The sequence below is a fragment of the Acanthopagrus latus genome, chromosome 3 (assembly GCF_904848185.1).
Source record: "Acanthopagrus latus isolate v.2019 chromosome 3, fAcaLat1.1, whole genome shotgun sequence".
Lineage (NCBI taxonomy): Eukaryota > Metazoa > Chordata > Actinopteri > Spariformes > Sparidae > Acanthopagrus > Acanthopagrus latus.
In genome coordinates, this window is record NC_051041.1 from 13626434 (window position 1) to 13650960 (window position 24527).

The following is a 24527-nucleotide window of genomic DNA, read 5'->3' on the forward strand; positions in this document are numbered from 1 at the left end:
AGATTGCGTAAGGACAAACGCACATGTTGAAAAACTTCACTTGCAGCCACAGACAGCCTGTGAACACATTCTAGTCCGGCGCTCAATGACTCCGACCTTTCACCTCCTCTCTCCCTCCTCTCCCCGCGTTTTTCCATATGTCTCTCTCACACCTGTTAGTGTCAAATGTGGAGATCCCTGCACGCCAAAGATTCGTTCCATCACACACACACACATGTGCCTGTTTAGACACACCAAAAGACCAGAGGGAGGGGAGGATTGGAGGACAAGGGCAGTGGGACAGGGTGTGTAACATGGTGTGATGTGATGTAACTGCATTCGTTATTGACTTTTTGTTCCCCTGATCCCTTAATGTGTGTTTGTTATTACACAACTTCCAGAGATCATCAGACCATCTGCAGATGGGGAGATTTTGTCGGAGAGCCGTGAGACAGAGCAGTGATAAGCGGGCATTTGTGCTTGAGAATGAATGCAGCTGTGTGTGTGTGTGTGTGTGTGTGTGTGTGTGTGTGTGCTCCAGTACGATCTTATGTGTGAGAGGACAGATTTGAATACAAGGGAGGGAAAATTATGGCAAATGAGATGAGACGTGTTGGCCTGTCCCCATCATTAATTCTTCAAAGGACTCTTTGAGGGAGACTTGGCCGGATGGTTAAGTTTAGAATGTACTTCATCAATTCAACTGTTAAGTGTGACATTTTGGGAAATACACAAGAACATAATTCCACTCTTATGTCTGTGCGCTGAATATGAAGCTAGAGCCAACAGCTGGTTAGATTTGCTGAAGAAATAGGCTGAGAAATAGTCGCTCATAGAATCACAACTTGTCATTCTTATGCTTTAGCAGTTTTTGTATACATTGAATAAATGGGGGTGCTGTTTTCCCCTGACTCCAGTCTTTGTGCTAAGCTAAGCTTATCAGCTGCAGGCTGTAGCTTCTTATCTGTCGTCTAGACATGAGGGTGGTATCAGTCTTCTCATCTATTGGGTATGCAGTATCTTAAGTGTTTGTCTGAGTGACATAAATCTGTTAACAGTCAACTCTAGGACGGCAACAAGAAGCTGCTCCCCAGCTTCTAGTGAATTTTAGGGCCCGGACACACTTAACAACATCACAGAACTAGCGGCAAAGAAGCTGTCTTTGTCATTTAGAAGGGAAAACCGAAGGACTGCAAGACAGAAACTGTTCTAATCCAGAATATGTCTGATAAAAAAAGTTGTGAGTAGATCTAGAGATGAGGCAGACAGAGAAATCATGGAGAAACCGTGCTGAATAGGTGAAATGGCGCTAACCAGACCATCAGCCTGGTGAGACAGGGCCATTAGTATTTAAGCCACTAAAATGTGTTTTTTTTGGATCACATTTTTTCTCTTTAACATTAAATGAACTAAATCATATATTGCAACAATCAAAGTTGAAGTTGCTTAAATTATTCTATACTGAAAAATGATTTTTTTTGAATTTTTTTGGGACTTTGGTGTAGGTGTGGACTTGTCACACATGATTCACACTGACGGGCAAACGACCCCCACCTGGTGTGGGGCCACGTCCTATTTTGATTCAAATGTTGTTTTAAACGACTCTGAAAAAGGTTTTCAGGGCGTGTGAGGCATTTTAGCGAGGCTATTTCCTTTTGATGTGCTGTTATGTAATTCTATTCTCACCATAATTATCTTCTTTAACATTTACATATATATACTTATACATATATAGAGAGAGAGAGCGAGTAAGCTGAGTACGTTTATACTGATCCACCCTTACATTTTTTAACGCCTGTATACGTCCCCACCTCTTTCTAAAACAAAGTGTCCTTGCATTCCTTACATAAAATATTTGCCACACAGATCAGATCATTATTGGTTTTGATCGTCGATATGCTGACGACAAGTAAAATATAGAATATCACAAGGGTTATCAAGTACACTGTCCTCCTAAACAACAAAACACGTTTGTGTGTCTGTGTGTGTGTGGGCCAAATAGCGCTGGAGTAAATTTTCCCCAGCCCCCGAGCTAGCGCCCTTATTCATGACTGCAGCTCACTGTGCCATCACGTGCCTGTGTGTTTACAAGTGTTCGCACAACACACACACACGGTGCTGGTCACCTCGGCGCGGCGGTTCAGGTCAGCAAAAGTCAGACAAGCAGTGCTGAAGCAGGTGGAAAAGCAGGTGAAGAGGCTAAAGTGGCAGAGCGAGGACAAGGGCAGAGAGGACTATCAGGAAATTCTTTGTCACCTTCAACCCCCCACGTTAGCAAAAAAAAAATAAATCAATCACGACCCCTCCCCCCCTTCCCCCCAGGCTCAATCTGTTTTTCTTCTCCTTGTCTCCCTGACAGCGGGGGGTTTGTTCATCAACCCTCTCTCCCCCCCTTTTTCTTTTCTTTACTCTGCCTTTTATTCTCTAAGCTTGGGTGGATTTCATCACAGTGGCCTGTTGCTCTCACTGATCCTCACTCTCTTTCTTAAATTCAAGATTTCTTTGCTGATATGGCTGTGAACAAGTAAAGTTATCAGCAGTAATGATTCAGAATGTTTTAAAAAAAAAAGACACATACGTATACACAATACTAGGGGCAGACTGATTATGGGTGACGATATATATTATTATGGCAATTATTGAGATTTACTGCTGATATAATACATTAATTTTCTAACTCAGTGAGTCACTGGTTTCAAGCTGGTATTGACTGTTGCACTGCCATTGCAAAGACAACCTGACATTTCCGTTTTCCTCAGAGTCACAAAAAAACCACAACACATGGGTTCATTAAATCATTCCGTCTACAACAGGAATTAGTTGCCGGTCAACCGTCCTATTACTGGGTGACAAAATTGCATCATGATAGCGAGGCTCATGGCGAACCAGTGATTAGATCAATCTCTACTTGACTTCGGGGGTTGAGACTGTGGGCCTCCCATCAGACAAGGGTTGGAAAAAAGGCGCCCCCTCACCCACCTTGTTTACTGTCTACGCTTGCTGGCCTTCACTAAATTCCTGGACAGGATCATGATTGTTGTGAACCCACAGACTCTCAACTGTGGAGCCGAGATAGCCCAATTTCGCTGTTCGACACAACATCAGAAACACAAAAAAGCCAGTTTGAGAGCATTCTTTAATTCTTGACTCTAAGGAATGACATCATTTAACTTTCTGTTTAACCACATCACACACATTTAGGGTATTCTATGCGTATTCTATTGTAATAACTGATAGTGTTAAACACTCCCTTCCCTTTGGATACCTCTGCATGCAACACATTCCTGAACTACACAGCAAACAAAACATTCCAAAAGCATGTAGTTCACACTTAAACATGCTTCATTTGCGTGGTAGCCAGTAGTCTGTTTAAACAAGTCTAACACATACACTCACTCTGCCTCTTTCTCCATCCCTCACGTCACCCCCCCCTCCCCCCTCTTCCTCCTCCCCTGCACTCGCTGCACAGCCTGATGACATCACGAACAGCCGGTATAAATCAGCCAGTAGGATTGCGCCGCAGCCTGTGCCGCTGACTACACTCTCCCTCCTCTCTCATTCTGTCAGTCTCTCACTCTGCAGTCTCTCTCTCTCATTCACACACACCCTCACACAGTACCTCATTCCTTCGCACCGCCGCAGACATGGCTGAAGCTTTCGTTGGCACATGGAACCTCAAGACGAGCGAAAAGTTCGACGACTACATGAAGGAGCTGGGTAAGTGTGTGTTCTGTGTGTATACAGCATAATATACAGTTGTGCGGGGGTGGATGTGTGCGCATGCGTCTGTAACAGGAGAGGATGCTGGCAGTGCTGCATGTGGGCACATGTGCAAAAAGGGGGCCAGGTAAGATAAAAGGCTGCTTCATAGTGTGTTTAAACCGCTTATGCAGCTGGGGAAGGAAAGAAAGAGAGATAAGGGGAGACAATGAATGGGTAAATAAGGGAGGAACTGAGTTGGAGAATGTAAAGAGAGAAGGGTGGAAAGAGGCTCATAGAAAGAGAAAGAAAGAAGGAAAAAGGGGATAAGATTTGAACCAGAGGGGGAGGAAAAAGAGGAAGAGTGGTTGACCGCATGGCCTCAGTGCTGGAAACGAGGGAGGGGCTGTCGCTGCAGGGAGAAATAACCCAACCCCAATGTGAGAAACTCTGAATGGCAAACAACTGGCAGTCACACACACACACACGCACACACACACACACACTTGAGAGTGTAATGTGGGTGACCTTCGGTGAAAGCTGTTCATTGTCTGAGGCCGTGGGAGGAGATGAATATAAAAGAGCTAAAGGGACGAGAAAGTGCTTCAAAATATCACACGCACACACACACACACACACACACACACACACGCCTGCACACGCACACGCACACACACACGCACACACTCACCACATATGCACACACACACACTCACTCACTCATTCACTCACTCACAGTGGGGTGTATGTATGTGATGTGGGCAGGTGCTCAGACTTTTACAACCATGAAGAATGACACTAAACCCTTTGACTTTGTGTGACACTGTGTGTGTGTGTGTGTGTGTGTGTGTGTGTGTGTGTGTGTGTGTGTGTCTGTGTGTGAGAGACTCATGACCCCAGAGCCATTTTAACTTCGCCCCATCTGCTCTGGTCCCCATAGAAACCTTCAACCTCTAACCCCAGTCCTCTTGATCAATGATGCCTCACACACACACACACACACACACACACACACAAGTGACTTCTTGTTGCTCTGAATGTGGGAAAGGATCGGTAGTAGCTCTAAGAGTTGAACTGGATTGTCAGCCTGGAAAAAATAAGGGTGTGAGTCACTCTTACCCCATGGAATGAACTCTCTTGAACCCTTACAAACACAACCTAAAAAAAAAGGAAGGGTATTAATCATTTGGACACATACATGTCCAGACAGGCAGTCGGGTCAATGGGAGCCTGCAGTGTCTACAGAACGGGCTGCATGTTTTGGCAGTCGACAAATAAGAGATAAGAGAGTGTGTCAGGTTGAAGGAGACCTAAAGGACAAATGCATGAGTACTGCTGTTAAACTCTCTAAAAATACGCCACTTTGTATTTGGTTGTATTTACTTTAGAAATGACAGCATTTAAAAAATTAATAAACATTTTTTATACAATCATTATGCTGAAATGTTTTGGACAGAACAGGGTTAACACCAATACTCTGAACTACCACTCCGGGCATACACAGGTCAGCCAATAGAACTGCTAGCCACGTGTCTAACTGAGCTAATTAGCTGATGGCAGATATGGTTAGAAGCCGTAAGAGGTTACTCCGGTGAAACGCTTCCCCCTGCTTGTTTGGGGTACATTCAACAGCTGGCCAATTTGATTTAGTGCCATCAGCAGGTCGAAGTTTTCTCCTGTCAGATATATCGACATCTCTTTGGTGGATTGCTGCAAAATTGGGCAAGGACGTTCATTGTCCCAAGAGGAGAAACCCTCAGATGAATTTGGTGACCCCCTCCCCCACTTTTTTCTCAACACCAGGAGATTGACACTTTTTTGCATCCATGCGAAATATCTCAACAACTATAAAATGGGTTGTAGTGAAATCTGATACAGCCATTAAAGTGTCATGAATTTGGTGATAGCTTGTAATTAGTCCGGTATGTTGTTTCATGTTGCAGGAGCACTTTGTGTGCATGTAGCTTGCTGATGTAGCTATTTAGCCTAAAGCACATTTATGCCTGAACACAGTTGAGAGAAGGCACGGTCAGTTTGTCCAATCAATCTATTGACAGAACTTTAAAACCACACAGAGCTGCTGTCTATATTCTCTATGTATCAAGGCAGCGTTACTCTTTAAATGCCCCAGAGCGATTCATTACAATACCTATGTGTCTTTGTTTTCTACAGGTGTGGGCTTCGCTACACGTAAGGTGGGCGGCATGACCAAGCCCACCACCCTCATCTCGGTTGATGGCAACACGGTGACGCTGAAGACCCAGAGCACCATCAAGAACACAGAGATCTCCTTCAAGCTTGGAGAGGAGTTCGACGAAACCACCGCCGATGACAGGAAGGTTAAGGTGAGTGGTTAGATGTCCGGTTGATCATTGAGGACAATGCTAGTCCTCGACGTAGAGGAATAACTTGTCTCTCTGGTGGCTCAAAATGAACTACACACCTAAGATGTTAAGTATCCATAGCGTGAGTGGTAGTTACAGTCATTGGGATGATTGATGGCCAAACAAACTTCTGTGGCGCATCAAAGTTGGCATTAGCAATCTCGTTTTGAATGTGAACAGGGGTATGCAGGTCAGATAGGTCAGGGCTGAGAGAGTTGAGCATCAGACACCCTGAAATTAGAGTTAAGAATGTTGGCTTTTTCTAATTTGAAGGGTCAAAGGAATTACCGGTGGCTTAGATGTAAAATGTAGTAGACTGCTTTCAAAGACCAAGTGTTCAATTGTCTCTCAGTAAAGCTCTTCAAGTAAACTTTGTGCAGATGCAAAATAACTTCAACAAGGCATTTTGCGAGGACTAAAGTATCCAAAAATATCAAAAAATTACTTAGTGGGTAGTAGCTAGTGGGTCATTATTAGCCTACCAATGTTTTAAAATGGAATATGTGGGTTTTTTTCTAAGAGCAAACAATGTCTTCCTTTAACAAATAAAAAGGCATACTTACCGCGAAGCAGTAGACACCTAAATAATCAATTTTAAATGGTCGGTTTTGCTGCTAGAGCCTGATTTGTTCCAGTTTGGGCAGAGAATTTTGGTGGCTAATGCTAGCTAACGTTAGGCCTAACTAAGATTTCAGAGTCATTTTACTGACTTTATAGCTCATATCTACTTTTGCTATAGTTACACCACGTTTTAGCATTAATATTATAATTGTGAATTGTGATCAAAAAGGCTGTTTTAACTGCTCAGCTAACGTTACATGTGTTAGCTAAGTAGCATTTTCCTGCTGTAGTTAGTCGAGGCGGAGCCCATTTTAACCACTTTTCTAAAGTGTTTGATATCTTAATTTGTGGTAAGGCATCATAATTTTATAAGCAAGGGTGAATACTTAATTTTACTGTCAGGGGTAACGATAAACATTTTCTCTTTGTGGCTCAAATTGAAACAGCAGCTGGCAAACAGTAGCTATCAAAGATAAAGAAGATTCAACTGCGAGGCCACGGAGCTAACAAAAAGCAGGCAGAGGTCTTTTGAAACTAAAAACACATTGATTGGCATTAATACCCTAGTTAGCACAAATGCTATCAATGCATGTCTTTATATCATTTAAAATCATACAGTTTTGTTTACAATGATATATTGAGAGGGACAAGTCATGCTTTTCACGCAAGTGAAGTAGATTTAAACAGTAGCGTAAAATAAAAACGGTAGTGTACTTTGATAAATGTACTTTATATTTTTTTTTTCTTCTATTGTCTGCAGTCCATTGTAACAATAGAGGATGGGAAGCTGGTGCACATACAGAGGTGGGACGGCAGAGAGACCAGCCTGGTCCGGGAAGTCAACGGCAATGCCCTCACGCTGGTCAGCGCTCACACAGAATGCATCCATTTATTATCTGTACGTGTGTGTGTGTGTGTTGGCAGTTTTTTTAATCTCTTTGTCTGTTTCCATCACAGACACTCAAACTCGGAGACGTCGTTTGCACACGTCACTATGAGCGGGCAGAGTAACACCCAACACTGAAACCACCCTGCAGCATCTACCTGCATCAGCTAAAGCCCTGCATCCTAAAACTCCTAAAACCACCTCAACCCAGGCCGAGCAAACCTCTCGACATCTCTTCATACTGTACGCCCAGTATTAACATTAATGATGACTGTGACCTCCCCTCTCTGCCCATCCCTCTCTTTATACTGTTGTTCCTTCTACTGTAAGAAACACTGAATAAATTCCAATGATTTGTTGTTTTTGTCTAAAAACAAATGCAGGTCTGCATATTTTGTTTTGTTTTTTTTAGAAAATGTGTTATGCATGGTGCCTATGATAAACTTGGACAAGTGTTTGAATTTACAAGTTTGCCTATTGAGACCTGGAAAAATTCAAATAAAAGTGTCTACACTGTTAAAGTGGTAAAACAACGAAAATGCGTGTGTTATGCGTGTAATTTTTTTTTCTTTTTGGTTGGTCAAGCTACATGAATTTTACTCACTACGGAAAGATGTTTCCCTTAGGGACATTCCGTCAGCGCAAATTTCACATTTCGCAGTAAAAATCTGAGCTGCTGTTGTGAACTCAGAGTGCGAGTGTCCTTAAAGTACTCCACTCCAATCCATTGTTAATTGTGTCCCACTGAAAACAGCAGATCCAAAGAGTGTGACCACAGTTTCCATCACAGCTAGTTTTACAGACTCACAGGAAGGTTAATTATAGCCCCTGTTCCTGTGTGTGTGTGTGTGTGTGTGTGTGTGTGTGTGTGTGTGTGTGTGTGTGTGTAGACACGTGGACATGTCGCCTTTGCCCTGGCTAGGTGAGGGGAAAGATTTGTCAAATTTGTTCTAGGTGTGCTGGAACTCTTGTGTTCTTATGTTTGTACAGTAGTTGTGCCCAGAGGCTTTCTAATTTCAGATCATTCCGTCCCGTAGAGCACTGATGTCATGTGCTAGTGACAGACTGCCAACTGGAGGCAGGGTGACGGGGTGAAAGGGCGCAGAGCGATCAGGCCACCATATGCCTTCACCTCCCCAAATAACTCTGAACTTAAATGGCCACAAGAAAAGATAGTCATACACTTATAGCCTTCTTCCTCAGAAGACTTAGCCTTCGTTTATTAATTTTTTTCCATTACAACATCAGCTAATATCAGTTTTAACAGTCTCAGTGGCAAGTTGAATCTTTGAATAATGTTGGAAAAAATATATATATATTATTTAACACAAATTTTTCTAATTACAGTTTTCTATTCATGCCTCCAGATTTACAGCTCTTTCTTTCATCTTTATGCTTTTGTTTTTTCACTTGTTGTGGTATTGTGGAATAAAAAAATGTGAGCAGAAAAAGTTGAGCTGCGTATAAATAGCTAAAAATAACTTTTTCAATAGCAGTCCCAGTGGTATGAAGGAACAAACCTACTGACAAAACAAGTGAGCAAGCGTGAAAATGGGTAATTCCAGGATTAGTGTGTCCTTTATGGACCTCATATGTGTAGTGACAGATTCAACACAGCTGTCCGCGTACGATGCGAAAAAAAGGGGGCCGTCTGAACGTTGGAGGTGCAGAAATATCATGAAATTGTGGTAACCCTTGCTGTGATCTAACTCATGTAAAATCAGTGTTGGCTAACTATGTAAACGGACGTGCATTTCTGTAGCACTTTTCCAATCTACTGACCAGTCAAAGCACTTTCAAAGCACAGGGAATGAATTAAACATAAAGAGGTCTGCTTGGTTATTATATGCAAATCATTTTATTATGCTGACATAATAAGTTGTTACTGTATTGTAAAGACAGACTGTTACCAGGTAATACCACAGTTGTGTGAGCTCGTGTTTTAATCGTCACCATGGTTAACCTAAATCACCTTTCTGCTGCTTGTAGTATGTTTTGTTGCTATGAAACATACACAACACACACACAAAAAAAACAGCAAAAGAAGGCCAGTTGGGTCAATGACTCACAAGTGGCCCTAACGACTCTGAAACTCAAGAGTTCACATGTGACCTTAACGACTTGGTAAAGACACACACACACACACACACACACACACACACACACGAGCCTGAGACTTACCCCTCATAATCTCTTCCAGTTAGAAGAAGCTTCTCAGATGAGAAGTGAAACATCTTCAAGAAACTGAAACAAATCCGGTCGAGACGCATATGATACATCACTTTACACACAACAAAAGCACTTTGGCTGTAGATACTTTCCTGTGGCCTTGCAACCCACTTTGATGAAATGTACACATGTGCATTCCATTTTTTTTGTATTTGCACAAATAAAATGTAAAGATGAGCAAATGTACGCCACAAGCAGACTTCTTCACGCGACAAGGAGAAAAACAACAAACACTGCCAATCGGCAAACTTCTCAGAATTCAAATATATCTTGGCCGTGGATGTTTTCAAAATCCAGCGCACAAAGATTTCCAAGATCAACTGGTTAATCTCTGATGGAATGAGGGAGACATCTTATGTATTTCAAGGATATCCTGTAAGGAAAAAAACCCAGATCCCCAAGAGCCCAATTAAATACGAGTTGGACAGGTTTTAAGATTCCGTTGAGCGATTGTTTTTCTGCTGTATTCAAATCATGCGTAATGTACAGACGCAAACTCGCAATTCTGGTTGTGGAGGGGCCCGGGACCATGTGAAAATCTCAGATTTGTCTTGTACATCTGTCTGCTGGACTGGAGTTCACTGCCAGTTGTGTCGAACCACCACAGCTGGGAACAATCTATTCCTCCACAATCCTGCAAGTGGCTTGGAAAACTATTTTATCTCGCATTATCTTACCTCACACTGACCGGGGGTTGTGAGTTGTTGTTAAAAAAAATAAAAAAAAAAAGTACTCCTCTGTCCAGCTTTGACCTCGCAGGACATGACCCAAGGGACCTGGCCTAACCTTCATGTTGTGTGACTCCCTCAGCCCTGGTCCAGACATATGGAAGCCTAATTCTGCCTTACGAAAAAAAAAAAAATATATGAAAAAATTAGCCTTGATTAAATAAATATATTCTCAGGGTAAGTCATGATTATGAGATCAATAAAGTAAAAAACATGGGAACAAAAGTAGTAACTATTAGACTTAAAAAGTCAAAATAGAAGTAAATTTTGACTATCTCAGAAATTCTATTAATCTCGTAATCTCTGCTCACTGACAATTACAAGTTATCTAATAATTGACTTATTTCATCTCACTGTTGAAAGTTTCATTCATGATTTATCTCATTCCTTCTACTTTTTTATCTGACTTACAACTATTTCATATGTAATCATTCTGACTGTTTATCTCACAGTTATGACTTAGAATGGGAATATTCTTTTAATCAAGCTTTTTTTCTTTCCTTTAGCTGGCTTCCACAGAGACACCATACCTTAACTTAATATGACCCTGGAATGGACCTGACCCAACCTGAGAATTTCTGATGGTTGTGTGTTTGTGTGTGTGTGTGTGTGGTTGTTTTGGTCCCCATGGACTTACTTTAAACAACACCGCGGGGTCAAGGTCCAAGAACAAAGACATCAAGCAGCAGATTACAAGTAAAAATACCTTTAATGGAGCGAACAGTTGCCATGCAGGAAGAGGGTTGTGTGTGCTGTGTGTGTGTGTGTGTGTGTGTGTGTGTGTGTGTGTGTGTGTGTGTGTGTGTTTGGGGGGGGGGGGGGAGTACCCTGGAGCCAAGATACACAAATACACACATGTATGTACACACAGAATCACAATAAGCGGCAGACCACCTCAGGATATCATCGTAGCTTGAGGTTCCTGTCATGCTCACTTGTGCTGTGTGACACATCCTGTTTGTGTTTTTACTACTTCCTATGCGCATGACAGTGTATCTTTGTCTGTGTATGTTATCTGAAGGATTATGTCAACCCCCCCCACACACACACAAGGCTCAGCTTTTCTGTCTTTATGTTTGCTTAATGGATTTCCCAGAGAAGAAAAAGGATAGCTGGAAACAATATCTGGACCGGGATAGAAACTTGCTTCCCTATTGCTTACACATATCTGATTACACTTGATGTGCAAAGCTCTCCCTCTGTGGGGGGTTGGCAGGGGTTACTTTAGGACAAAGAGGGCTTATCACCTGATTTTCGTTCTCTCTTGACTCATTTTGTTATTTTGTTTACTTGACAGGGCTTGATGTGCTTCCAAAGACAAATAAAACGTTCCTTAACTTAAATGGACGACAGTTTCTATTTGTTTGTTATTAAAAAGATACACAGCTGGAAAGTCTGTCACTCCATCTGTCGCTACCCTCTTCCCCTTTCGCATCCGCATGATAGCTGCAGTGTGTGTGACGGTAGATCATGCCGCTCTCTCAGCTGTGTTTGTGCGATTTGTGCTTCTTGTGCTTCTTCTTCTTTTTGTCCTCTCTGTCGGCGGAGCGCCTTCTCTTGGATTTGCACTCGCTATTTCTGCTGCTGTCGCTGTCGCTGTCCGACTCCTTCCTCTCCCTCTTCCTCTTCTTCTTCATTTTCTTCTCCTGGAGGACGAACGCGCAAAGAGGAGATTTTGTTTTGTGTTGCAGAGATTTTGAATAATGACAATGCAGAAAGCAGACGGCAGTTTCGAGAAACCAATCACGAAACCATTGTTTTACATTACATGGAACAAAACCAGCCCCCTGTCAGACAACACTTTTGACAGTTCCAATAAAGCGTCCTTGTATCTCTCAGTAAGCGACCACAGAGGCATTGTCATACAGAGACGTGTGGGTTGTTGCATCAGATGATTCACAACCGAGAGACACAGGAAGACAGGTGGAGGACAGCTGGAAAAAACAAGAAGCGAGCATCATGCGGGACATCAACTGTCACATATTCACCTTCTTTTTCTTCTTCTTTTTGTCCGAGTCTCTCTGTGGCGCAACTGTGGAGGTCTGCTGCTGTGGCTGCGATTGTTGCTGCGACTCCACATCGTCCTCTTCAGGCAAAAGGGCGTATTGCAAGCCCGGAGCGGAGAAACAGTCCTTTGTAAAGTGACCTGAAAGAGTGAATTTAAAGGTGAATTTCAACCAAACTGGGAGTAACAGGAAACGCTCAGTCTTGTTCCTTCAAGACATGACTGCGGTTTCTTTCATTTTGCTGTTGTACCTTTGCAGCCGCACTTTGAACATGTTGTGTTGAGTACAGCCTCCAGTGTGATCCTGTTGCCCGTGTGATCTCTGAACTGCTTACGTCGCCTCGCATCCTGCCTGCAATCACACACAGATGAAAATGACACACGCTTGAAAATGACTATATTGCCAAAAGTATTCACTCACTCATCCAAATAATTGAAATCAGGTGCATAAAAGCATGCACCTAGGCATGCAGACTGTTTCTACAAACATTTGTGAAGGAATGGGTCACTCTCAGGAACTCAGTGAATTCCAGCGTGGTACTGTGATAGGATGCCACCTGTGCACCTATTATAACTGGAAGCAATTTGGAACTTCAGCAACTAAGCCACAAAGTGGTAGGCCACGTAAAATGATGGATCCTGCATCCAAGCCATACATCAGCAAGTACAATGCAAAGCGTCAGATGCAGTGGTGTAAAGCACGCCGCCACTGGACTCTAGAGCAGTGGAGACAGTCTGGGTTTGGTGGTTGCCTGAAGAAGGGTACTTGTCTGACTGCATTGTGCCAAGTGTAAAGTTTGGTGGTGGGAGGATTATGGTGTGGGGTTGTTTTTGAGGAGCTGGGCTTGGCCCCTTAGTTTCAGTGAAAGGAACTCTGACTGCATCCCAAGAGATGTTGGACAAATCCATGCTCCCAACTTTGTAGCAACAGTTTGGCGACAGCCCCTTCCTGTTCCAACATGACTGTGCACCAGTGCACAGAGCAAGGTCCATAAAGACATGGATGAGAGCGTTTGGTGTGGATGAACTTGACTGGCTTGCACAGAGTCCTGACCTCAACCCAATGGAATAAATTAGAGCGGTACTGAGAGCCAGGCCTTCCAGTCCACCATCAGTGTGTGACTTCACAAGTGCTATTCTGAATGGTCAAAAATTCCCATAAACACACTCCTAAAAGTTGAAGCTGTTATAGCTGCAAAGGGCGGACCGACGTCATATTAAACCCTATGGATTAAGAATGGGATGTCACTGAAGTTCATATGCGAGTCGGGGCAGGTGAGCGAATACTTTTAGCAATATAGTCTAGCTCCAGAGGGAATTGTGCTCTCGGTATCAGTGTTGGAAAATATTCAAATTCAGAATCAGATAGGAACTGATAAAAAGCTGAATGGGCATCTCTATCATGCACCCATGCAGAGACATACACATATGAAAAAAACAAAACAAAAACTGAAGCACTTACTCTGCCATGACATTATTTGGGTCCATGTCCCGCCCCGTTCCCTGATTGACAGCTTTCATTGAGAAGGACAACTTCACCTTGTCCCCCCGAGTCTGAGGGAAAGGGGACAGAGTTGTAGTCATCCTGCTCACTTCATTGACACATCACTGTGTGTGTGTGTGTGTGTGTGTGTGTGTGTGTGAGTTGTTACCTCTCTCCCAATGACTTTGATCCACACCTGTTCCCCTACGTCGACAATCTCTGAGGCTTTCTCAACCCGTGTAGCAGACATCTCGCTCACATGCACCAGGCCTGTATGTATCAGGGAAAAGTGTAAATATCAATTTACAAAATAAATAATAAAGCTGAGCAGAGAGATCATGTTGCAGAAATGTGTCTATCTTTTGCTGAAGATTCAATAATTACCTTCACTGTAGTAAAGAGTAAATCATTCTGTTTTCTCATTAGAAATCTTTAAGACATACAAATGAACTAAATGTAGGCCTCTGTGTCAAAACATGAACTCTCTTCATCAACTTAAGCCAGATCTAACTTCGATTAAATAAAAGCATTTTAATCCAAAACACTTTTCGTTGCAACAATTAAATAATCGTCGTTATTTTCTATCAAGATTTGAACACCAAATCAGCTGCTCTCTTTATCTCATAAACTTGGCTTAGTTCGCCCTCCAGTGGTGGAAATGAGCAGCTGCTGTTCAGTTGGCAAGAAGGCCAGGGATAAAGGTGGCCCAACATTTTATCATAAAAAAAAGACCCCAGTGTAAATTTAGTTATGAGACATCTTGAATCTGTTCCACTTCTTAACAACCCTTACTACCCCCAACTGTACTCGTTTCCCCTACATGGTCATTATCTTGGATTTCTTTATCAGGAAGTCATAATGACTGGAAAAAACTCAAAGCGGGTTAAAACGGCTGTTGTGCTAACACACCCCCCCCAAAAATGTCAACATATTAATATCCTAGACTTGCACTTTATTATTTACTCCGCCAAATAATTGGTTATTTGCTGTGCCAAGGCCTGATAATGCAAGATGTGGGCTACGTTAAATCTGAACTAATAATCAACTTCCTGCACTCAGAGAAGGAATTCTGTGAAAATGTTGAAATCCTGCTCAAGTAGTATTATGCATCTCAGGTGCCTTACAGTCTCTCCTCCTGACTCTGGCTGAGACAGCACTGATATACACTGACACAGACACTCAGCACTGTACTTTGGAAGCAAAGGCTGCCTTTGGTTTCCTGCATCCTCTGCACTCACTCTGGATTACTTTTGGCTCTGGCCAAAATCCCATTTCTGACACACTGGTTTTACCTGGCAGTGGAGTCAGCATCTTTCTGTCAGTGCATGTTTCTTTATTTATATGTTTTCTAATAATTCAACTACTGTAGGTTTCACTACTTGCAGTTATTGCAAGCTTGAGATACTAACCTATAAGGTTGATCTGATTGTTTTGTGTATTTTGTGTCTTTGCTAACTCATTACTGCACTGTTTATTCACACATTAGAATTAATCACTCACTTTCTATCTGTGACCGATTTCCTACAGTTTACTTGAACCTTTGTTAATATTTTCAATAACAGTCTATGTAGATGCCGAAGCTTTGTACCAACCTTCCTTCTTATATCCAGGCAGTCTGACGAAGGCTCCATAGGTCTGCACAGAGGTCACCTCGCCCTTGGCAATGCTGTACATCGGTGGCAGACCATCCAGTCCAGCGGGTTCTTCTGCCGGGCCATCACTGTCCGACATTGTCACAGTAGAGGTCGACCACAGATATCAATGAGCGGATCTAGAAGATTGCTAATGGATCATATTTCATTATTTGTAGTATCATAAAATACACGAGTGTGTCCTTTTTTTGAGTCTGGCATTCAAAGTTGTGTTTGTCCATCAGAATTCCTGTAGGTGAGCCCAACAAGTAGTATTTACGTATATAGTACAGTGCTCTATATAATTTGCATTTAACAAGATAACGTATAAAACAGATTTATCAGAAATGTTGTTAATCTTGTTTAGAATACAATATTAATGAGATTATAGTGAAGGCTGCTGTACTATTCCTGTCCAACAAGTCCATCTGTCCAAATTAATACGAGGAAAGGGAGAAGGTTTCATTAATCTGAAGCTGAGACTTATCATGAGCAATGGCATTAAACATTTTAGTCTGTAAAGAAAGAAGTGTTATGGGGACACTCAATGTAGTTTTAAAGTTGACAACGTTGATTTTATGGATACTTCTGGTTTAAAGAAATATTAAAATTTTAGAAAACTAAAACAAATCTATATATCAATATAAATTGATTTCGGAGTTTTATGTATTAATCTTCAATATTGGTTATGCAAATTTGAGATTACCAAGGGGGTGAATATGGACACCTAATGAGTGTAATTTAGGATGAAAAATATTAAATATCCAGGGGTTAGACCAGTTAAATCCCCCTGTGAAGTCAAACTCGTTCAATCTAATCTCTTCCACAATATTTCTCATTTATTTATGAATCTATTTATTCTTGCTCGTAATGAGTTCTCTTAGAGGTAAAATAAAACTGTTCCAGTGACTTGAAATGTATTAGACTCGATTAGATTAGACTGAACTATAGCAGAGTAGAATAAAAAGACTGCAGTGTGCTATCTGCTTTCACGGGCTGGCTTTCTTTGAGTAGTAGCAGTAAGGCTAACGTGGCTAACTATATCAAACCAATGTCTGCTTCCGGCTAACATTATTAGCTCAATAATATTCAAATAAATAGCACACATGGCCCATGCGTAAAGTACAAATCACACTCTATAAAAGAACAGACAGCAGTTAGTGTTGCATTAAATAGGAAAAAAGTATTAAATTAAACGTTGTTATTACCTTCCGCCGCAAAGCTACTTCAGTTTCACATCCGGTGCAAACGAGTTTAACAACAAGCTGTGTAACCAATCATCGCCGTCGGTGTTGGCCTCGACCAATCGCACGCGTCGTAGCCAGCGGAAGCACTCTCTCTCTTTTCTTCGTTGGTGCCCCGTTCGCTCGACGTCCCTCCAAGAAAGACGTCCATTCATTTTTATAGATTATAGCATTAAAGATTATCACTTTTGCTGTACTTTGCTAACTACGTCGGGATGATTGAACCGAAGAAGAGAGCGGCGGACATGGCGGTGGTTCCAGCCGCCGTGAAGCGGCCGCGGACGGAGCTGGTGGCGGCGGCTCAGTCTCAGCAACTCGTGGCCATGGTGCGTAAAGTAACGTTACCGTAAACCAAATACTGTTTACTATGTGGGACTGGTGGATAGAAAAGTACTTGTTAGGGGCGAGCAAAACATATTCACTGTCTCTTACCAGAAGTGCTCCCAAGTGAGGTAACTGGACGAGAAATTGTACGTTGTGTTTAAACAGGGCTAGGCTGCCATTTTAACGGATACGCAGGAAAAGAAAACAACTTTACAGAGAATCAAAACCAGGAAACGCTGACGAGTTGAATTTACATTCAGAAGTGCTCAGATAGGACTGGAAAAGCACCGATATTTAAACTTAAATGCCTATCGGGGTCATTTTCTTGTGGAATCTCTTGTAGATGACAGTATTTAAGTCATATTCCTGCCTCAATGATTTCAGCATGTAATACAGTCTGTAGTCCACTGTGAGGGGCATCATCTGAATCATTGACTTACATAGACTGTTTGACGAGCGTATGATGTTGAAATACATTTTTGTATTTGTAATGTATCAACACACATTATCTTTATGTCGTACCGTTCAGTTTTATGGATGCTCTGGTCTGATCTTCAAAAAAATTAAGTTCAGTGCCAGATTTCTTCAATTTTAAAAATGCCTTTTTTTGTAGAATAGAATAGAATAAACCTGATTGTCCACCCAAGGCAGGAAAATTGTCTTCAGTCATACCCAGAAAGATATAAACATAAACATGTCCATTCGATAAAATCACCTGATTAATGAATTAATCTCTGTGGCCAATATTTATAAATAAATAAATACATAATTAAATAAAATAGGGGCAGCAACAGCTCAGTCCATAGTTGGCTTGGGGACTCGAAGGTCGGTGGTTGAAGTCCCACTTGGACCAAATAAAGTATGATGTGGTCTAGAAGTTGGAGAATGCTAGTTCACACCTTGGGCATTGCCAAGGTGCAAGGCACTGACCCCTAACACTCCGCGTTGGGTGCCGTAGCATGTGTGGCAGCCCCTTCCCTCATCTCCTCTATACATTGCGTGTGTGTGTAATGTGAGTGGAAAAAAGAATTTCCCCTTGCGGGATTATAACAGTGAATATAAAAAGGTTGGGGTTATATGGAAACTGTTTCCAAATAACCTCATTATTATTTTTGTGCAAAAACTATTTCTTAGTCATTGGTGTACAGACACCAATACACCATGGATAACACACATATGGTAATATCCTGTGAATTATGTGCAGATGTTGTTTTGTTTGTGCATCACTACTAAGTGTAAACACTTTTAACAGTTATAGTTACAGACCCCCCCATTCACTCATATTTTCAGTGTAAGTTATTTGCTAAAAAGGACAAAACACTAACAGTAATTTACGATAGATACCGCACTAATATTGTTATTGTGAATTTACTAACTTTGCATTGATCATGTAGTGAAAATCTACCATTGTGACAGCCCTATTCACTTCATATCTTTTTACCAATTCACCCAACCAGACAGACAGACACCATATTTGACTTTGCTGTGTCTCCCTTAGGGTCCCCCACGCAGCTCCAGCCTGCAGGCTCCCATCATGCTGATGTCTGGCCACGAGGGTGAGGTCTACTGCTGCAAGTTTCACCCCAATGGAGCCACGCTGGCCTCCTCAGGATTTGACAGGCTCATATGTAAGTTATTAACAGTTAAAGTGGTGCCAGTGGTGGACAGCCCTGCAGTTCACACTTCCATGTTAAAAAGTATTTCTACTCCCAGACACTGTTGATAACTTGTTGTACGCGGTGTGTCTTTGCTGCAGTGATGTGGAATGTGTACGGAGATTGTGAGAATTATGCCACTCTGAAGGGCCACAGTGGAGCGGTGATGGAGCTGCACTACAACACAGATGGCAGGTATGAACAAGGCTTTTTTCTTTTTTATTGATCTAAACTAAACTACCAAGCAACATGACTGTTTTATTTTGATTTTTTTCTAATCATCGGAGGACGATACACATTTCAGAAAACAGGGAAGTGATCTGTCAGACTCAGGCTTCTTAATTCATGTATTAATCCAGCAGGTTGATTAAAGTGTCTACTAGAAAGCAAACTATTAAACGACGGTGGTTTGTCGCTGTTTGTTTCAGCATGCTGTTTTCGGCAAGCACAGACAAGACCGTAGGTGTGTGGGACAGTGAAACGGGGGAGAGGATCAAGCGTCTGAAGGGACACACCTCCTTCGTTAACACCTGCTACCCAGCCCGCCGAGGGCCTCAGCTCATCTGCACCGGTAGCGATGATGGGACAGTCAAGGTGAGTTCTACCATATTAGTGTTCAAAAATCAAGGAAGCTATACTCTGTAATATTATAGTAAAGCATTTGTTCAGTCAAAAAAAATCAAAAAACAAAAATGCTTCTGTTTTTGTTCCTTAAGGTGTCACAGAAACTGATAATAATACCAACTGGCTAATACCATAAACTGATACAGTGACACTGTGATATATTTTTTTCAGTGTTTTGGAAAGTGATTCTTATGTTGTTACTATTATCTCAAATATTTCTGTTCAGTTGCAGGTCTGCTCTTACTCATGTTAACGTTCATGTTGTCTCTGTGCGTTTGTCACTGTGCCAGCTGTGGGACATTCGTAAAAAAGGGGCGATCCACACCTTCCAGAACACCTACCAGGTCCTGGCCGTGACATTCAATGACACCAGTGACCAGATCCTGTCTGGAGGCATCGACAACGACATCAAGGTACTGACCAGCCTCCAGCACACACAGAAAAACTTTAGAGTGAATTTTTAAAATATCAGGGTTGGATCTGATAGATATAAATCAACCGTTAAGACTTGTAGGTATTTGTGATTGGTTATCTCTAACAACAAGGAATTTCTTTGCAACATTTTATGACAGCGCCTTTGGAGGGCTTCTTCTTAACATAAAACACAGATGAAATTAGGTTCAGGCTCAGCCCAGCTTTACTGGGAAATGATGAACATGGAAATCCTGCTGTCATCATCCTCATCGTATGTTTATGTCTTTCTAAATGTGAAAATTAGAACATCCATTCCATCGCTGTACAAACTAAAATACTCCATTATCATAACACCCCGCTTTCCAATTTGCTATACTATACTAAATTCTATGAATAATAAGACTATTTTCACTATAATCTTTACTCTTTGTTTACCTTTTACTTGTAGATATGACCAAGGAGGACAATTGTAGATAATAATTGCATCCATATTTGTAATACACTCATGGTGTGTAGCAATTTACTTTAGAAAAAAAGGTTAAGAAAATAATGAAAATTGACTGGGGACAATCTGATTTCACAGGCTACAAGCAATAACTGCACCAGAATGTTGCACAGTGTAAATATGTAATATGTATGAATATGAATATCAGGAGCACGTTTCTCTAACTGGACAACACAATAACATCAAATCAAATGTAACTTTTATCCTCCAAAGAACGACATGTAATTGGTCATGAAATGGGCAGATGCGGCACCAAAATACATACCAGAAAAGAAACAGTACCGGGAGAAGTCCCGGGGTGTTGGGTTGCAAATGCTCTCATCTGTGACTGCTAGTTTTAACCTAATTACCCAGCCTCACTGTCTCAAACACCAACAGTGTACCACAGTTATTACCATAGAGTTTCTCTCTAATGAAAAACCACAACAATAAGATTTAATTAGGGTAATTGCAAACAGTGCCTTTAGCTTTTGTTACAGATTACAAGAATTGCTGCAGATATTAAATGTTGCTGCGATAGCGGCGGGAGCAAAAGCGCGACTCACACATCTGGTGAAGGGTGAGTTCAGTCATTTAGGATGCTGGTGTCGCATTGAAAATTATTTCATCATAAGCCCACATATTAATATCTGTGTTTTGCTGTAACGCATTATTTGGGTATGAGCAAAACGAGGTGCTTAAACACAGTATTCAGCTTTTTGTCGTAGTGCTGGTAAACTGCCTCCCTCAGGTGCTGCTAAATCCCATAAACTGGTGAATTTGCTGCTACATCTTTCATAATGATGCTGAAGATTTACACTGCCGCTTTGTCCTCATTCTGCCTCTTCCACAAACCTGCAGCAGGATCCTTTGGGATTTTGCAGTCGTTGTCTGTTCGTGTGCTGTAAGAACATCAGATTTTTACCTTTTCGTTTCTCTTCTGGAGTCAGATCATGACAATCGGTTCTTGAGCCTGTGGGTGTTGCTCTTTGCTCTTCACGTATCGACCGGTAATGCTGTACGTTGTTTTTTTGCACATCCCCCGGTTAAAAATCTGTGCGTTGTGTAGGTGTGGGACCTGAGGCAGAACAAGCTGATCTACAACATGCACGGCCACGGTGACTCTGTAACCGGACTCAGCCTGAGCTCTGAGGGATCATACCTTCTCTCAAACTCCATGGACAACACAGGTGGGGTGTTTGTGTGTATGAATGTATAAGAAATGACTCTTCTGGAGTCATAATGCTGTTTCTTCTTTCTCTATGTGTTTTTTTTCTTCTGAATATCTGTGTGCCTTTGTAGTGCGTATTTGGGACGTGCGACCATTTGCGCCCAAGGAGAGATGTGTGAAGATTTTCCAGGGCAACGTTCACAACTTTGAAAAGGTAACAAAAATAACTCACCGGCCCTCTTTGTAGTCAAGGGCATGTGTGGACTACTTGACCTTCCAGCACTGATACCACTTCCCACTGCAGAAACCGCCCAGCAGCACGAAGGATTGTATATATTTGGGGAAAAAGGGTTGGGTTCAAACCCGATTTTCCAGTTCAAATGCGGTAGGTTTCCACATGGCGGTTGAAGGTCCCCTAATGTGATATCCCCAAATATCGATAAGGGATCAAAAGAGGACATCAGTGGCGACACCCAGCTCCAGTGAAAGGAACCTATTATGTTTCCCACCTCGCAGAATCTTGGGCCATGAGTTTGCAGCTGTCTCACAGATACTCTTTCCCTAAAAAAGCAATCAAATCATGTCAATTTCTAGCGTGCGACAAACAGCACTGGCCCGCCCTCATCCTGTGAACTGATGCAGCCTGTAACTTTGTGACTAACAGCTGCAGTCCTGCTGGCGGTGTTTACGCATGTTGTCGACCCGCGGTTGCACAACATCGCCTTTCATCGCCTCCCGTCACTCTCTGCTGTCCTTTCTAATCAAGACGTTCCTCGTTCCTCCTATTACTGTAACAGTAGCTCTCGCGTGGAAAGGCTGTGTCATGTTGCTAATGCACTTTTTCTAACATCTGTTCCCATCTGCCAGAATCTGCTGAGGTGCTCCTGGTCGACTGACGGCAGTAAGATAGCTGCAGGCTCAGCCGACAGGTGAGAGGCAACAACACGCACACACTAGATTTACAAGATCCTGCACACACATCAGCTCAAGGCATATCATTTTGGCACTGTCATCGTAAAATGTTTTCATCTTTTAACTTTCAATGTGAGAAAAGATAGAATCGTTACCGTTATCTGACGTGACTTTTTTTTTCCCCTTTCCTTTTCTTTTTTCTAAAAATGGACGAAAATGAAAATGAAAATGAAACGCATACCTCCGCCAAGCCCCAACCGCCCCCTTTAATTCAATCAAGCCTAATCCAATATCAGACTTGATAGCCCGGCATGTTAAACCACCCATCACTGCTTAACCTTAATTCAAGCTCACCAGATCTGTGACAGCCAACCACGAGGACAACAAAACAACGCAGATGAAATCAAAAGATTAACGGGTTGATAAAAAGAGAAATTGGTACCTTCCGAATCTCCATTATCTCAGCTGAACGGTGATGGTAGTTGTAGTTGTTTTTTACCCCTATTTGTTACCGTATAGCAGCTAAAAAAAAAAGCTATACTCTATGACGACAGATTTGAATCTGCTACACCCAGATTTCTATTAGGATCGGCATCAGCCTGTACTCATCCATATATAGTAGCTACTTCTACCGCTCTATGCCTCTGTGCATAAGAGCACTTGTGTCCTCTTGGCCCCAAATAGTTCTGTATTCAGTGTCCCTCTTTCTAAACTGGTATCCTCCTTCAATTGATTTTCTATCTTAATCCACCAACAGCAGCATAACTTGAAATAAACACACCACACAAAACGCATCATAGCGGCAATCCTTCAGTCTCAAGTGTCTCAGATGTGCATCGTCTCGCATCGGGAGTCATTCAAGTTGTTTGCCTCATCTCCGTTTATAGATTTGTGTACATCTGGGACACCACATCACGCAGGATCTTGTACAAGCTGCCGGGCCACGCTGGCTCTGTCAACGAAGTGGCCTTCCACCCGGAGGAGCCTATAGGTGAGTCCAGCACCTTCTTTAGCAGAGTACACAGACATATTGTGGTCATCACCCAGCACTTTTATGTTCTGTGTGTTGAATTTCATTCAGTCCTTGGTTAGTTCACCTCTGACTAAAAGAAATTAGACTTTAATCATCTTTGTCTCTTTGTGTCTCTCTACACAGTGCTGTCTGGCGCCAGCGATAAACGGCTCTACATGGGGGAAATTCAGTAGAGTGTGTGTGTGTGTGTGTGTGTGTGTGTGTGTGAACCAGTGTGAGTGTGTGTGTGTGTGTATGAACCAGTATGAGTGTGTGTGCGTGTGTGTGTGTGTCCTGCATGCGAGGGTCCTGCTTTAGAAGTGGATGGGTGGTGTTCGACAGTGGGTTAGGAGTCTCTGTAATTTCATGTGCTTCAGCTCGTCACAGAACAACCTCAGGACATTTGTTTGAAGTTTATTATTACGCTCAGTCACAACAGCCTCCACGATGAGTTTTTTTTTTTTTAGTCTAATGTCTTTTTAATAAACTTCTGTATTCTCTAAAAAAAAACAGTGTCTTTGTCTTTTCTGTGTTAAGTTTTGCATGCGCCCCGTGGCTGGTTTTAACCACCAAACATCAGTTATAATCTGCAAACTTTCTTATGATCTGCTCATTCTAGGGATTTAGAATTTAAGCAGTGTCTTTAAAACACTTTAATTGGTTGCCTTAACAATCAATTAATCATTCAGGAAATATGACAGGTTAGACATTTTCCCATTGTAACAGTTTTTAACCACTGACATGATTCATGTGTAATGCAAAATCGGAGTAGGCTTCATTAGGAGTTATGAGAACAGATCAGGTTAACACCAAGTTACCTTGATGATAAGTTAAAAACACAATTGATGACTTCATTTTGCTAATCAACAACTGTCCCAACAAAACCAGCCCCCACTGAGTCTTTTAAATGGCTAAATTGTAATAATATCAGATTGTTGCTTTGTATGTCATTAAGTACATTTTCTCACACCATTATCTTGTGTTTTTATTTGATATATTTGGTAACAAGATACTTTTTGATGTATCCATCCACCCAATTGTTGGCGTGAACATTTTTAACCGGTGAAATTCTTAATGCTGATTAATCCATTAATCATTAACA

At 41.9% G+C, this 24527-nt stretch overlaps 3 protein-coding genes across 3 annotated transcripts; 2 read left to right on the plus strand and 1 right to left on the minus strand.

Moving 5' to 3' along the window:
• The first annotated feature begins 3492 nt into the window (after window positions 1–3492).
• fabp3 (fatty acid binding protein 3, muscle and heart) lies at window positions 3493–8048 on the plus strand. The gene is made up of 4 exons (XM_037092310.1): window positions 3493–3696; window positions 5851–6023; window positions 7384–7485; window positions 7581–8048. Exons 1-4 carry the CDS (start codon window positions 3624–3626, stop codon window positions 7632–7634), a joined length of 402 nt encoding a protein of 133 aa, XP_036948205.1. The 5' UTR covers window positions 3493–3623; the 3' UTR covers window positions 7635–8048.
• Window positions 8049–11521: 3473 nt separating this feature from the next.
• zcchc17 (zinc finger, CCHC domain containing 17) lies at window positions 11522–16933 on the minus strand. Its single transcript, XM_037093484.1, has 7 exons — window positions 16794–16933; window positions 15547–15736; window positions 14124–14224; window positions 13934–14025; window positions 12723–12823; window positions 12455–12612; window positions 11522–12112 (listed from the first exon to the last, which is right to left on the minus strand). The coding sequence occupies exons 2-7, from the start codon at window positions 15683–15685 to the stop codon at window positions 11948–11950; spliced, it is 756 nt and encodes a 251-aa protein (XP_036949379.1). The 5' UTR covers window positions 15686–15736; window positions 16794–16933; the 3' UTR covers window positions 11522–11947.
• snrnp40 (small nuclear ribonucleoprotein 40 (U5)) lies at window positions 16901–23935 on the plus strand. Its single transcript, XM_037093483.1, has 10 exons — window positions 16901–17155; window positions 18652–18781; window positions 18910–19003; window positions 19237–19402; window positions 19723–19845; window positions 21400–21520; window positions 21633–21715; window positions 22369–22430; window positions 23301–23404; window positions 23570–23935. Exons 1-10 carry the CDS (start codon window positions 17045–17047, stop codon window positions 23617–23619), a joined length of 1044 nt encoding a protein of 347 aa, XP_036949378.1. The 5' UTR covers window positions 16901–17044; the 3' UTR covers window positions 23620–23935.
• Window positions 23936–24527: the final 592 nt, after the last annotated feature.

What these genes read in the sequence shown, in the direction of transcription:
- fabp3 (XM_037092310.1), top strand. Translation starts at nt 3,624, where the DNA reads ATGGCTGAAGCTTTCGTTGGCACATGGAACCTCAAGACGAGCGAAAAG. An exon ending in CCGATGACAGGAAGGTTAAG is followed by an intron (nt 6,024 to 7,383) that starts GTGAGTGGTTAG and finishes TATTGTCTGCAG; the next exon opens with TCCATTGTAACAATAGAGGA. An exon ending in ACGGCAATGCCCTCACGCTG is followed by an intron (nt 7,486 to 7,580) that starts GTCAGCGCTCAC and finishes TTTCCATCACAG; the next exon opens with ACACTCAAACTCGGAGACGT.
- snrnp40 (XM_037093483.1), top strand. Translation starts at nt 17,045, where the DNA reads ATGATTGAACCGAAGAAGAGAGCGGCGGACATGGCGGTGGTTCCAGCC. An exon ending in GCATCGACAACGACATCAAG is followed by an intron (nt 19,846 to 21,399) that starts GTACTGACCAGC and finishes TGCGTTGTGTAG; the next exon opens with GTGTGGGACCTGAGGCAGAA. An exon ending in CCACCCGGAGGAGCCTATAG is followed by an intron (nt 23,405 to 23,569) that starts GTGAGTCCAGCA and finishes CTCTCTACACAG; the next exon opens with TGCTGTCTGGCGCCAGCGAT.
- zcchc17 (XM_037093484.1), bottom strand. Translation starts at nt 15,685, where the DNA reads ATGTCGGACAGTGATGGCCCGGCAGAAGAACCCGCTGGACTGGATGGT. An exon ending in TTCAAAGTGCGGCTGCAAAG is followed by an intron (nt 12,613 to 12,722) that starts GTACAACAGCAA and finishes TCACTCTTTCAG; the next exon opens with GTCACTTTACAAAGGACTGT. An exon ending in AAAAGAAGAAGAAAAAGAAG is followed by an intron (nt 12,113 to 12,454) that starts GTGAATATGTGA and finishes TTCGTCCTCCAG; the next exon opens with GAGAAGAAAATGAAGAAGAA.